The following is a 13,810-nucleotide window of genomic DNA, read 5'->3' as shown; positions in this document are numbered from 1 at the left end:
TGTAGTCCTTTGCATTTTCCCACAATTCTTTCCAGAATTCAACTGTGGCCTGCTTTTCTGGTTTTTCACTTTTGGTGTCACCATTCACATTAAGACTTTGATAAAAACGCCGTTGGTCTGATCGAAATTGCTGATTTTGTTTATATTGGATGATTCGTGCCTCATATCTTTCAATTTTTCTAGCTGTTGCTGTTATCTGCTGTTTTACAATCTCTACAGCTTCATTGATGTTTCTTGTATCCAATCTATATCTTCTGATTAGCCGATCTATGATTTTGTTGTTTTTAAGCCGTTGCTCATGCATGTTCTTTAAGTTACTAGCATCTGCCCTTAATTTTTGATTTTTGTTCTAGACGGATTTTCCACTTTGGCTTTGATGCTTTTCTGTTGTGTGACTAGGTACTTTAATTTTAATGCCTAGTTCATTAGTGACTATTACAGCTGCGCTGTACATTAACTGGTTTGTTTCCAAGATGGATCCCGGTTCAATTGTTGAAAACACTGCATTAACCATTTTCATGATAGGGGCCAAAATTTTCTTAGGCACAGTTTTTAGTGATGGTAAACGTTGCCTTTCCTCATTAAGCAGAAAATGCTCCATGATCTTATCCTTCAATTCTTTTGTTTTTGAGTTAGTTCATCAGTTGGTTCAGTGATAACTGGTTCTAGTGGTGGTGATGTTATTTCCTCCCTGAGAGCTTCTTCTGGGAGTTCTACTATAGTGTCTTTAGTTGTGTCTTGAATATCAGTTATTTCCGCTTGTGATATTGTTTTTTGGGTTTTGCAATTTGCCTGAATTTCCTCATGTTCAACTTCACTAAACACTTTATTCCGTATAATAAATCGCCTTTGATCTGCTAGTCGTTGTTCACTAACATTTGAATCTGGATATTGTTGTTTCCATAATTCATACATTCGCTTTAAATATCCTCTTTTTTCTGGCTCTGAGTTGTAGTAACAGGCCATTATGGCACGGTTTTCATCTGCACTATATTTTTGTCGTTTTGTTGGCTGGTCCACTTGTAGCCCATAGTCGACGGATGTCCAGGGACCCCAACATCCGCCGCGGCCCTTGTTAACCCGCGCGACGACCGATGCGGTATGGAATTCTTATTCGTTTTTTTCACCATATGTATGGGTTGGCGGGGGTTTTTTTACGGGACCAGATGCCAACCTGTTCCCAACCTTCCTCCTTTCTCATCCGGGCTTGGGACCGGCAACGGCGGAGTTATTTATTATTATTATTATTATATTATTATTTCATCATCATCATCATCATCATCATCATTATTATTATTATTGGTTAATCTTTGGTGAGATTCACAGCCTTTGGGGCTGGTTGTTGTTGTTATTATTATACAATTGTATCACAGTGGCCAGTTGTTTCGCCGGATTTGGCATTGGTTACTAGTCGGGCCCCACCCAGGGGCCTAGGACGTCGTAACGTATTTTCGTAATATGCGTGCAGATCCAAGCAGTGCGGCTTTTTGCATTTGACTCATGGTGATTTTGTCAATTTTTAACTGTTTTAAATGTAATTCCAGTGCTTTTGGAATAGCACCCAGTCTGCCAATTACCACTGGAATTACCACTGCTGGTTTGTGCCATAGTCGTTGAATTTCGATTTTAAGTCCTGGTATTTTCTTGCAGATGTTTCATTGCCCAAACTATGGTAGGTCACTCCAGTTCATTCAGAGTTCTTCAAACATTTTGGGTTTCTAAAGTGACCCTTAGGTGGAATTTTTTCCATCAAGTAAGCCTGGGCTAACCTTCCATTCTTTTTTTTTGTTAGTCTGTCTCTTCTAGAACAAACATAAATTCCTTGGCTTTACAAATACGACAGTCGTTGGAATAGGCAGAAGGTGCAACATCTAATTCACATCACAGCCATATGGGGCATCTCAATAGTGCTGATATTTTTTAGCTCTAATCAGAAAAATGTGAAAGAAAAGATTTGGGCCAGGTCGGCTATTTTTGATCCTGAGCAAATTGGGATATGGGGAAGTGGTTGAGTGGGAGCATAATTCGCTTTCCCCAGCATTTCAATAGTGCTGTTTTTCAAGATCCGAGGTGAGTGTTCTGGTCCTTATTCAGCTGTTGAGTGAGCTCATCTGGCAGATGAAGAGCGGTGTCATTATTATGTAGATAATACTCTATTTCCCTAATGTAATCTGAAGGATGTTTGGCTGCAAGGGTATAAAACCGATGCCTGCAATGGATGCAATTAATTCTTGGTGATCTACTTAGGGTAGATGTTCATCAGGTCCGGTGATTCTCAACCTAGTTTGGATATACTGGTTCGTAGCTTAGGGTGCAACTTCGTATTTTATCCGCTAAGTGAAATTTGTCATGCTACTATGAACATTTCCAAAGGCACCATGCAGTGGCCTGACAAATAGCATATGGGTTTCGAGTAAATCGCAGTCCAGATTCAATAGGAACATATGTCTGTTGGAGAAAACTAATTCTGTGAAATAGTTCTCTTGCTCAAAGATCAGAGGTGGCTAAAAAGAGAGAGAGGAAGTGAAAATTAGCCAAGCTTTAGACCAAAATAGCTTGTTGTCTGACAACCCTACAAGATAATTACCACTGGCACACAGTAATCAGCACCTAAAAGCATGTTATACCTAAAAGAAGGAGAATGGGAACGAGTGTGTAAAGTAGGCTGGCATGATAACAGCGGCTAATTAATCTGCACAAAGGAATGCAAAGCCTGCATTTATATCTCGCAGTTAACAAAAAAACCTAAAAAACAGGAATAGGTGAGAAATGCAAAGCTTCCGGGAGAATGTGGCCTGCCAAGAGCGGTCCATAGATTATAGAATAAATCTATAATATTTTAGCCATATTGTAGCAGAAAATGAGACAAGACCAGCTCTTTGTCAGAGGAGAGGTTTATTTGCGCAAAGGTTCAGTAGCGATTGATCAAGCAAAATCTGAACCCCGAAGGGCAGTTGTTTACAGTCTTTTATACTTTTATCGATCATCCCAAAGTACCTGGCCTTCCTGTGTTACCTAGACCTCATATACAATCTTCCAAAACAGAGACAGGACATTCATTACTCAATTACCTCCCCACAGGGGGTATTGGTACCAATATCCTGTTTCATTTGTTTTAGTTAGGTGAAGCAAACAGAACAACTAATCTTAAAGGTAATCATTCCTTTTTCCCATTCCACCTGGTAAAGAAACTTTAATACCCAAATAATCTGTCTAGTTATCAAATTCTCTTTTAATATTCCTCCTAATGATAGTTCAGTCTGTATCTAGGCAATTCTCCAAAGCAAGCCAGGAAGAAGGAAATTCTAAAACAGGCAAAGAGTTAATGTGGCAGCCTCAGGAAGGATTGGCAGATCCCATTAGGACAGCCTCCTTGCTGAATGCTAGAAAGGAAAGGGAAAAAAAAACCCCACACTTCTCTGTAATGTCTCCCACAGCTAAACAAAACTATTCTGATTTAATGAACCAAATGGCCTTTTCTGGTTGTCAGCATTGCAGGGATCTGAAAATCTGCAGTATCAGCTGTTTCAGAGTGAACTTAATTCCTATGGTGTTGCTTAACTATTCGGATAATAAAAATCAAAGCATCCTTTACGCTTAATAAGAACTTAATAGTCAGGCATAGAAACCACACATTTACTAACTGCAATGAAACGTAGGCACTCTTAGAAATTACGAGATAGAAAAAAAAGGGGGCAGAGTTTAATGGAAAAGGAAAACTAACTGCAAAAAAAAAAAATCGAAAGTCTTGGGAATAAGAAAATTTATATATTCTTAAAACTCTCTGGTATTATTAACATGACTAGATGCCTGCAATGGACATATAGATTAGCCAGCTTTTATTCGCTTCTAAGCTACATTCAAGGTATTAGGACTTATTTTTTAAAGCTGTAAATAGCTGGCAGCAGATATATCTGAAAGTGCATCAAACTTTCAGGTCTGTTCTCAAGGCCTTTTCGGGTGCCTTGATTAAAAGCATTCACCATAAAACTTTTAAAAGCACTGACAATCAGAACCCTACATTCTTTGAATGTTGGGTGTCTTAATCCTCTTGCCTAGTTATTCCTTAATTAAAGGCAAGCCATTCCATACCAGAAGAGACTTTATCAACAATGATACTTTCTCACAGAGCTTCTCAGGCCAAACAAGCCTTTTTAATTCGTTTTAATAGTTTTAAGGACCTGCTACAGTTGGACTGTACCCCAACTGGAAATTTTAAACAAGGTGGCAGGTAGCATGCAAATGTTTTAAGAAGCAAGGGGGGTAGGAAATGTATATAAATGAAATAAAAATGTGTTGTTTTTTTAAAATTTTTATTTTAGGTGACACGGGTGAGAAGGGGGAGAGAGGATTCCAGGTCAAGGGCCAAAGGCGTTGCCAGGAACCAACGGGACTCCCCGGTAAGTATTGAAAATGGCATCTGGGTCATCCAAGAAATGAGAAAACTATTTCACATTAGAAGCTCCATTTAACACGTGCTGGAAATAAAGGCATCTGCTTTGAAGAATGAGCACTTCTCTCTCTCTCTCTACACACTGTTGGAAGGAATGTCCTTCTGGGTTCAGTTCCAAGTGGGAAAAAAGACACATGGAGGCTGTTTGGAAGATTGTTTGATGATGGACAGCGCCATATGGGTTTTTTATGGGGGGTCCTGGGCAAATGAGCCCATGGGATGTGTGTGTGTGTGTGTGTGTGTGTGTGTGTGTGTGTTGCATTTGTGCTGATAAATAAATAAAGGGAGACTAGTATAGATCTATTTCAAGCTATTTAGCTCTTCATCAGCTAGCCACACCCTACTGGGATTTGGCTAGCTGATGAGAGCTAAATAGCTTGAAAGTAGATCTATACTAGTCTCCCTTATTTATTTATCCCACAAATGCAACACAAATGTAACAAAGGCAACAGTAAAAATAATGGCTTTCTGTCTGGATGGTCTCTTTGTGATGAGGCCGATGAGACAGAGAAAGGAAGCAGTATGCCTCCTCCATATTTGGGCATACCAGAGGTTGTGACATAATACATACATTACAATACATACATACATACATACTATACATACATACATAATGTGTGTGTGGGTATGTATACCACACACACATACCTACATACATATAGATATACATCATATACATATACATATGTACATTACTCTCTCTCTCTCTCTCTTTCTCTCTCTCATCTCTCTCTCTCGCCCCGTTTTAGAGCTTCCTGTTTTTGTGTAAGGCAGGTATCCTGAATTGGTTGTCAGACTCCCATGGGGCCATGCAGGGGTAACTTTGTAGGTGTCTTTGAGTCCCAGGCTTGGTTGATGATGTAAGAAGAAGGTTTGGGGCAATTCCTATTATGGTTGAGGGCTAATCCTACTTTATTGGATCTTGGGTGAGGCTATTTGCTTATGAATAGACCTAGCCATCTCTTTATCTCTTAAGTGCTGACATCTGCTGTGGGCTATTGAGGAGGGTGGGGCTATAAGAGTGGGTCTGCTTCCTGTCTTAAAAAAATCATGTTTCTCCATTCTTATCTAAGAAGTATAATATTCTGCCTTTATTTCCTAGAATGTTCATCTCCTGGGAGAAGGGTGGGTACTAACTTTCTACAACACCCATCACCCATTTTCCCTCTACCCCCAATTTTTGGTCACCTTTTCTGTTGCACTTCTGTGGCCTCTGTTGCAAAAGGTGACTTGACTTGATTCATATGTAATACCAAGCCATCATAGAGTTGTTTTGGATTAGCATGAGTTAACCGACACATTATGATTTAGAAATCTATACAAGATAGGCCATAATTTTTGGACAAACCTTGATCGAAACAACTTGGCTAACAACTTATGCAATCAACTCATCCAAAGTTTACCTCTTGAAAATAGCCAGTTAGATCTAGGTTATGGTTCCTGCAATTTAACTGTTATCAACTTTTTCCCCCCATGTTGCTTTTTACACCTTTTATCATGATGGGCAAAAATGAGGATTACAGTATAATAAAAAAATCAGCTTGAAACCAAGAAGCCATAAAAGAAAAGCATTAAAATCCGGTTTCAATTGTGTCATACTGCATAGTATGCAAAATTGCATGAGACAAGGACCAAGCACATATTGAATAAATTAAAAATACCACATAAGCTTCCACTTTAAAATGAGTTGTGTGAGGATTTGCAAATCCTTTAAATGATTTTGGTGGCACAGCATTTTGAAGTTCAAGCTTCTGAATACTGCATTGGGGATATAGTGAGAATGAGGGGGGGCGGGGGAATGCTCTGCAAAAGTCTTTATTGGTCATAACTGAAGCAAAAGTGCCCTCTAGTGGCCAGTAGAATACAAATAATTAGGCATTGTAAAAATAACCTTACGGTAAGGCTGGATTACAAATAATTCTGCAAATAACCCCTTTCTGTTTCTCTGCATTAAAAGTAAAATGAGTTCCTTTGTTTTAATTTCCTAGCAGACATTCTCTTCTTTCCCCCAGGTTACATTATATTTTCTATGTCACTTTTCAATTCTTGTCTGCCTTTGTCAGACTGATCATTCCAGATCAATTATGAAAAGCAATTTATGGTGCCTTCATGGAAAGAAGGATTGAAAGTTGGGATGAACTATTGGGATCAACTGCTATTTGCTGTTTTAATTGAATGAACTACAGTTGGCTCATTCACTGAGCATACTAAGCCACAGACCATGGCTTACAAACTAGGATGATTGGGTGTGCATTTTATCTAGTGTGATAAATCCAGATAGCAATAGCAATAGCAGTTAGACTTATATACCGCTTCATAGGGCTTTCATAGGGCTAAGCGGTTTACAGAGTCAGCATATCCCCAGTCTGGGTCCTCATTTCACCCACCTCGGAAGGATGGAAGGCTGAGTCAACCTTGAGCCGGTGAGATTAGAACCGCTGAACTGCAGATAACAGTCAGCTGAAGTGGCCTGCAATACTGCACCCTAACCACTGCGCCACCTCGGCTCTTAGCGAAAATGTTTTCTCATTGGAGAAACCTATTGCCTATTGGTTGGCAAAGGAGGGAAATTAGAATCCAACCTTCCCTTTCATACAGAAGATGACTGTCTATAGCAGTGATGGTGAACCTTTTTTGCCTCAGGTGCCACCCCATAATTTAATGTCCCCCAGCACCATGCCCCCTGCGCATGCGCATAACCCCCCCTTGCTGCCCTGCATATGCGTGCATGGCTTTCTTGGAGACTAGGGAGGGCAAAAACGGCCCAACACAGAAACCGGAAGTTTGGGAACGGACTTCTAGGTTTCCCATTGGGCCGTTTTTCTCCCACCGGAGGCTTCCCTGAAGCTCTGGAGGGTGAAAAACGCCAAAACTCAAGGCTGAAAATCAGCTGGAAGTGCCTTCAGAAATGGCTCCACGTGCCATAAGTTCGCCATCACAGGTCTACAGCAAACTTGAAAACTTTGAGATGCACAGAGGTCAATTCCCAGATTTTCCTAACTAGCATGTTAGCTGAAGAATTCTTGAAGTTGAAGGCCATATTCCTTAAAGTTGCCAAGTTTGAAAAACATTGGTCTATAACAAGGGTGTCAAACTCGTGTCATCACGGTGTCATCATGTAATGCATCAGGACTCCCCCCCCCCTTGCTAAATCAGGCATGGACAGCATGTGATGCATCTGGCCTGTGGGTCGTGAGTTCTTGACAGTCCTGGTCTATAGCAACAACTGTCCTGTGTTAAGACTTTGGAGACTCACTTTTCCAGAAGACCCAGTTGTGTAGAAAGCCTCCACTAATACTTTGCATTGTCTACATGGGGTTAGATTAACAGGAGAGATCATCCATGCAAATAAGACTTTACAATGACAACAAAATGATAATTAAATGCTTTTTTCTAAACTCATGGCCTGGTTTTTGTCTTTGCAGGAGAACCCGGCAAGGCCAGTTATGGCACTGATGGGCGAGATGGTGAAAGAGGCCCACCTGGAGCCAGTGGTTCCCCTGGTATTCCTGGTCCTCCTGGCCCTCCAGGTCCTCCTGGTTATTGTGAACAGTCAGCCTGCACCATGGAAGCTGGATTACAAGGAGGGCAGAATGTGAAAGGCCCATGAAAAATGTAGCATTGCACAAAATGACACGAAGCCATCTTTGATCTGCAGATATCGACCAACCACCAAGAGACACAGCCTAGAACAGTGTTTCTCAACCTTGGCGACTTTAAGTCCTGTGGACTTCAACTCCCAGAATCCCCCAGCTGTCTGGGGAATTCTGGGAGTTGAAGTCCACAGGACTTAAAGTCGCCAAGGTTGAGAAACACGGTCTAGAAAAATCTAAAAAATACAGCAAATCCTATCAAGGCCTTGACAGATCTAAATGTTCTGATTGTTCCCTCCATCTGTTTCCTAAAACAGTACAAGACAGTTAAACGTTTCAAAATGGTGCTTACAAAGCGATGCCAAGTGGCTTTTCTTTTGTTTCTTCTGAATTATGATGAAAGGCAGTAGATGTTTTTTCAGCTCTTAGTTCTTTGGGGTTCCTAAAGTACTTACTTATAGAGTACAGAACAACCATCTCTTGTACAGTCTAATACATCGGAATAGTAAATTGTCCCAATTTCTTTCCTTTCTCCAAAGGACCCATTTTAGTGCTTTAAGTAGCCTGAGATTTAGATTTCGTAGTCACCCTGTTTTAAAAGTGCTAATTTCTGAAGAGTTTATATATATTTATAGTGCTTCAGTGCCAGGTTTACCCGGGAATATGTCAGGTGAAATAAACTTAGTGTTCTGCTCTGTTTGAAACATCCAGAAGTTAAACCACTGCGAAAGGATTTTTAATCTTTTGAGAACAGTTCAAATTTATAGCTGAGTTTATTTATTTATAAATACCTTGTCTCTGATTGTATACAAATGATATAAACAACATGACTCAATCCTTTGCATTTTTATAGAAGGTAAATGGAAGTAAAACGAAGAGCATTTTTTTATTTCCTTTTTTTGAAAAAAAATTGGAAGTGGTAAAAAACGAAAAGAGTATATGACATCCTCCAAAAGTTGGAATGCATTTTGAGCATAGCTTTATTTTTTCATAAAAAAGACAATTATCCTATTATATGAAACACATGACCTGTCTTTTTTAATTCAAAAATAAAAGTATCCTTTTAACATAATAAACCCCACTTTTCCTGTTTCTTTTTGTCTAGTTTCTGTGTGTTGAAAATGAACTATGTGGATATTTTCACCTGTGCCTTCTGGATAATTTATTTCAATGAATCCTTCAAGTTGGTATTGTCCACGTTGTGCAAGATAATTTATTTGCATAAACTACTGTAAATTGGTTTTTTTTTAACAAGTAGCATACAAAATACACCAATGATCAAAATACAGTCATAGTAATTGGGCTATTTCTTATAAATTCACAAACGTCTGTACAAATATTTGTTCATGGCAAGTGCCAGCTGCTGTGATTGATGATAGATAGAAAAATAACCGAAACCTGGTCAGGCTGGTGCCTTCGGCTTCATGCTTGTGCGAGCAAAGCGTGATTGGAGCTGCCGTCTTTCTATAAATATTGGTGGGGGTGTGTGGAGTGCTGTAACATCTTGATTAGTTGATGGAGTTGATGTTTGCAGATTAGTCGGCTCTTTCGTAACATCCTGTGTGGCTGAGGTACTGGCTGTGTGCCTATTGTTCTTTTGTGTTGTAATGACCTGGGTAATGGGACCTTGTTGAAACGTCGCCAAGATACTCTCAATCTTACACAGGAAAAGACCCGAATATGCCAAGACCTGCATACCTGTACCTGTGAAAATCTATGGATGGATGGATAGATAGATAGATAGATAGATAGATAGATAGATAGATAGATAGATAGATATCCTCAATTATTTTTCTTCCCACTTTGTTGGCAGTCATCCTATGAAAGTTATGCTTCTGATAAATGAATTTCATTTGTTTTTTTTATTTAAATTTGTTGACTGGCCAATTCTACTGGAATCTAGTGACTTAGAAAAGTAGGAAAAATAGAAACATTGACTCACGCAGGCAGCCCAGGCTAAAACAATCTAATAGATTGCAAATAGGGGTCATTGAACAAATAGTAAATATCAGTCCCAGATCTGGGACCAAAGGCAGGTTTCCAAAGGTTTCTGAAATCCTAGAAGGGAGGGTGCTTTTCTTATCTCTAAGGAAATGCTATTCCTGAGGCTGGATACCACACTCAAGAAAGCATGCTTCCCATGTCCCACAAGAGGAGAGTGTTTAATGGAGGGGACCTTGAGTACCTTCATCAATGTGATAACCAGTGCCTTGAATTGCTGGAAGCCAAACTGGCAGTTAACGCAACTTAGTTAGCATGATGATGAACGGGTACCTATTACTGCCTGTCCCACTGCATTTGAACCAGCCATAGATCCTGGGTGGTCTTCAAGAGTAGCCCCATGTAGAGTACATTGCAATAATCCAATTTTGAGGTGACCAAGGCATGAATGTCTGAAGGACCTCTTGATCGAGGAAAGGATGCAACTGGGTGAAGCGTCATGTTGCTGTCATGTGACATTTCATGACATTTTCCCCCTTAGTGGAGCTGGGTGGGCGTGGCCTGTGCGTGACGCATCTCGCTCAGAGGCCTCCAGTTTGACAACCCTGGACTAGAAAGTGCAACAATTTAGTTATATTAAGTTATTCCTAGGGAATACTAAAGTTGTACTATATCAATTCACCTGATAAAATGTCCTACTTAGTTCTGGGACATATTTGAGTACTGCACAACACATGATTGCATCTCGAGTATGAGACAATGCGACTTATAATGGAACTACATATATGTATAAGATGGGTGTCAAACTGGTGGCCTGCGGGACAGATGCATCACACACAGGCCACGCCCACCCAGCTCCAAGAAGAGGAAAACATCACAAAATGTCACATGATGACCATGTATGCTGCAAGTTTGACACCTGTAGTATAAAGATCATCATTGGTTACTTTTGCGCAAAGCACACACTTTATATATTAAGTCTATATCTTCATTAGAGTTTTCAAATGTATGGATTATAGGTTATGTAGATGCTTTAACTGTTGTTAAATTATTACTGCCTTCTGTAAGCTGTCAGGAATCAGTTTAATAATAGCAATAGCATTTAGACTTATATACAATGCTTTACAGCCCTCTCTAAGCACTTTACAGAGTCAGCATATTGCCCCCAACAATCTGGGTCCTCATTTTACTGACCACGGAAGGATGAAAGGCTGAGTCAACCTTGAGCCGGTCAGGATCAAACTGCCGAACTGTGGCAGCCGGCAATCAGCAGAAGTAGAGCCTGCAAATACTGCATTCTAACCACCATGCCACCACATCAACTCTGCTCCACAAGATCAGACCACTTTCAATCAGAAACATTACATCCTTCCCCTTTTTTTCCATTCCATAGGTTAATCCATGCCATTTATCATGTACTCTTCCTACATCCTATATTGTATAAAGCCTTCTGTATATCACAGTTGGGCCCACAGATATTGATCTCAGTTGCCCATCATGGCTTTGGTGAACAAAGACACTCACATAACACCTTTTCAGTAATACGAAGAGAAAATGTAGAATTGAGTCCAGCCTGCCCACCATGTCACATGCAGTGTTTTCTGTAAATGATAAGATTGGATCAGTTTGAGCACTTTTGGCCAATCTGCCACAAGTGCTACCAAATACTTGCACATAATTAGGACATATTTCTCAATTGACAAGCTGATCATACAGAGGGGGCTTCTTGGCTACACATGTATAGGTAGCCCTAAACTTAGCAACATAAATTCGGGGCTCAACTGTGTTTGTAAAGTGAAAAATCTGTTAAGTGAGTTTTGCCTGATTTTACTACTTTTCCTGCAGTAAATCACTGCGTTGTTAAATTAGTAACATGGTTGTTAAGTGAAGCTGGCTTCCCCACTGATTTTGCTTGTCAGAAGGTCGCAAAAGGATGGATCATGATGGGGACACAGCAACTGTCATAAATCTGAACCAGCTGTCAGGTATCTATGTAAATCACATGACCATGTTGATGCTGCAAGTCGTAAGTGTGGAAAATGGTCATGTCACTTTTTGCGTGCCACTGTAACTTCGGTCACTAAATGAACTGTTGTAAGTTGAGAACCTCCTGTATACCTGCAGCATTTGCACTGCTTACATGGTGGTGGTGAAAGGGAAAGAGGCATTCAGCACAACTGTGACTGTACAAAGCAGCCTCTCAAAAAGATTTCGTTGGGCTTTTTATAAAGGCAGTGTGTGCACTTAAGAAATTGCTTTGTCGTTGTCTATTTCTATCGTCCCAAGAAGCTCCAGATAAAAGTAAACAATTTACCCACAGCTTTGCAATATAGTTCATGATTATCCCCACTGCAAGAATAGAAATGTGGGGAAGGGGGCGACTGAGAAATAGTAGTTGATGACTGTTTATGACTTTAAATATCTTGGTGGCTCTCCAGAAATGGAACTAAAAATTACTCTTGTGGAATATTATTGCTAGTCAGAACTTTATTTTATCTCCCACTTTGGGCATTTGTCAGGTTCGTGCTACCCTCCGGCTGGGTGTCTACGCCATCATTCTTATGACAGGCTTGATATGGTACTAGCAGCAGCAACGCCTAGAAAGACGGATTTTACAACCGAGTTCACTCCGACCTTGCAATTTCACTCAGGCTCAACATTGAAAGGCAGCTTTCAAAACCTCTATGGGCTATTTCCCATTCACAGTTATTTAATAGATCAAAAAATATGCAAACCCAACCAATACTCCTAGTCCATATTTTGACAGCGTCAAGGATTGTTTACGCACAATGCTGGAAGAGTGAAAATGCCCCCACAACACTATGGTGATGAATAAAATTTTAGAACTAGCAGAAATGAACAGATTGACGATGCGAATTAACGACAAATAAAATACAGACTTTTATACAGTCTGGGAGAAGCTGTACAAATGGCTTGATGAGTCAGTGAAGACTTAGACACAAAAAGAGATAGCTGACTAACTTAATACGATTAAACCAATAACTCAAATGAACATATACAACAACTGAGAGATAAGCTAAAGGAGAAATGTATTAGGGGTGAGAACCCACCGTCGAGCAATTTGTTAGACTACAATGTTGGGAAAACTTAAAAAAGCTGATAGGAAATCCGCTATAACTACCTGCATGGAATTAGCAATTAAGCTTCATTTTAGATGAGGCGAGAGGATTTATAATCCTTTCCTCTTAAGCAAGGAAAGGAAAAGAGAACCAGGTTGTCCTCAGCAGAGGAAAATATGTAAATGTAACACAGGTTAGAGGGGAGGGAAGGAGGACAGTAGGGAAGTCAGGATGGAGAAGAGAAAGGAGAGGAACAGGAAAGGCAGAAGAAGGGGGGAAGGATAAAGAGGAGGAAGAAAGAAGAGAAGGGAAAGGAGGTGGGAAGAAAGAAGGAGAGAAGAAGAAGAAGAAGAAACTGGGGGAGGAAGGAGAGAGGGAAGAGGGAGGGTAGTAAAGAGGGGAAGAGGGAGGGAAGAAAGAGAGAAGGAGAGTTGAAAGGAAGAGAAAGGAAGGAGGAGGGAAAGGGAAGGGAAGGAGGGAAGGTATGTGAGAAGGAGGGGGGGATTGAGGGAGGGAAAGGAGGGGGAAGGAGGAGAAAAGAAAGGAGGGAAGGCAGGGGAGAAGGAAGTAAGGGGGGGGGGAAGAAAAGGATATGGAAAAGAAGAAACGAGGGAAGAGAAGAGGGAGGGAAGGAATAAGATACCTAACCTTTGATGTTTATAATGATTTGATAGTATGGGAATATCTCGAAATGTAGTTGTTGCTTTTTACAAGTTATGGATGTTGTATTTCTTTTTACCAAT

General features: G+C 40.3%; 1 protein-coding gene across 1 annotated transcript in view; it reads left to right on the top strand.

The window, feature by feature from the left end:
- The window catches only part of LOC116507199 (collagen alpha-1(IX) chain-like), a 121,926-nt gene extending 113,717 nt beyond the window's left edge, over positions 1-8,209 (top strand). Inside the window, 2 exon segments of the mRNA XM_032215171.1 lie at positions 4,328-4,400; positions 7,879-8,209. Of these exon segments, the coding sequence (XP_032071062.1) occupies positions 4,328-4,400; positions 7,879-8,063 (258 nt within the window). The 3' untranslated portion in view covers positions 8,064-8,209.
- The last annotated feature ends 5,601 nt before the right edge of the window (positions 8,210-13,810 follow it).

Source organism: Thamnophis elegans, chromosome 4 (assembly GCF_009769535.1).
Source record: "Thamnophis elegans isolate rThaEle1 chromosome 4, rThaEle1.pri, whole genome shotgun sequence".
Taxonomy (NCBI): domain Eukaryota; kingdom Metazoa; phylum Chordata; class Lepidosauria; order Squamata; family Colubridae; genus Thamnophis; species Thamnophis elegans.
The sequence above is the reverse complement of the archived record's forward strand: the minus strand, read 5'-3'. Positions and strand labels throughout refer to the sequence as shown.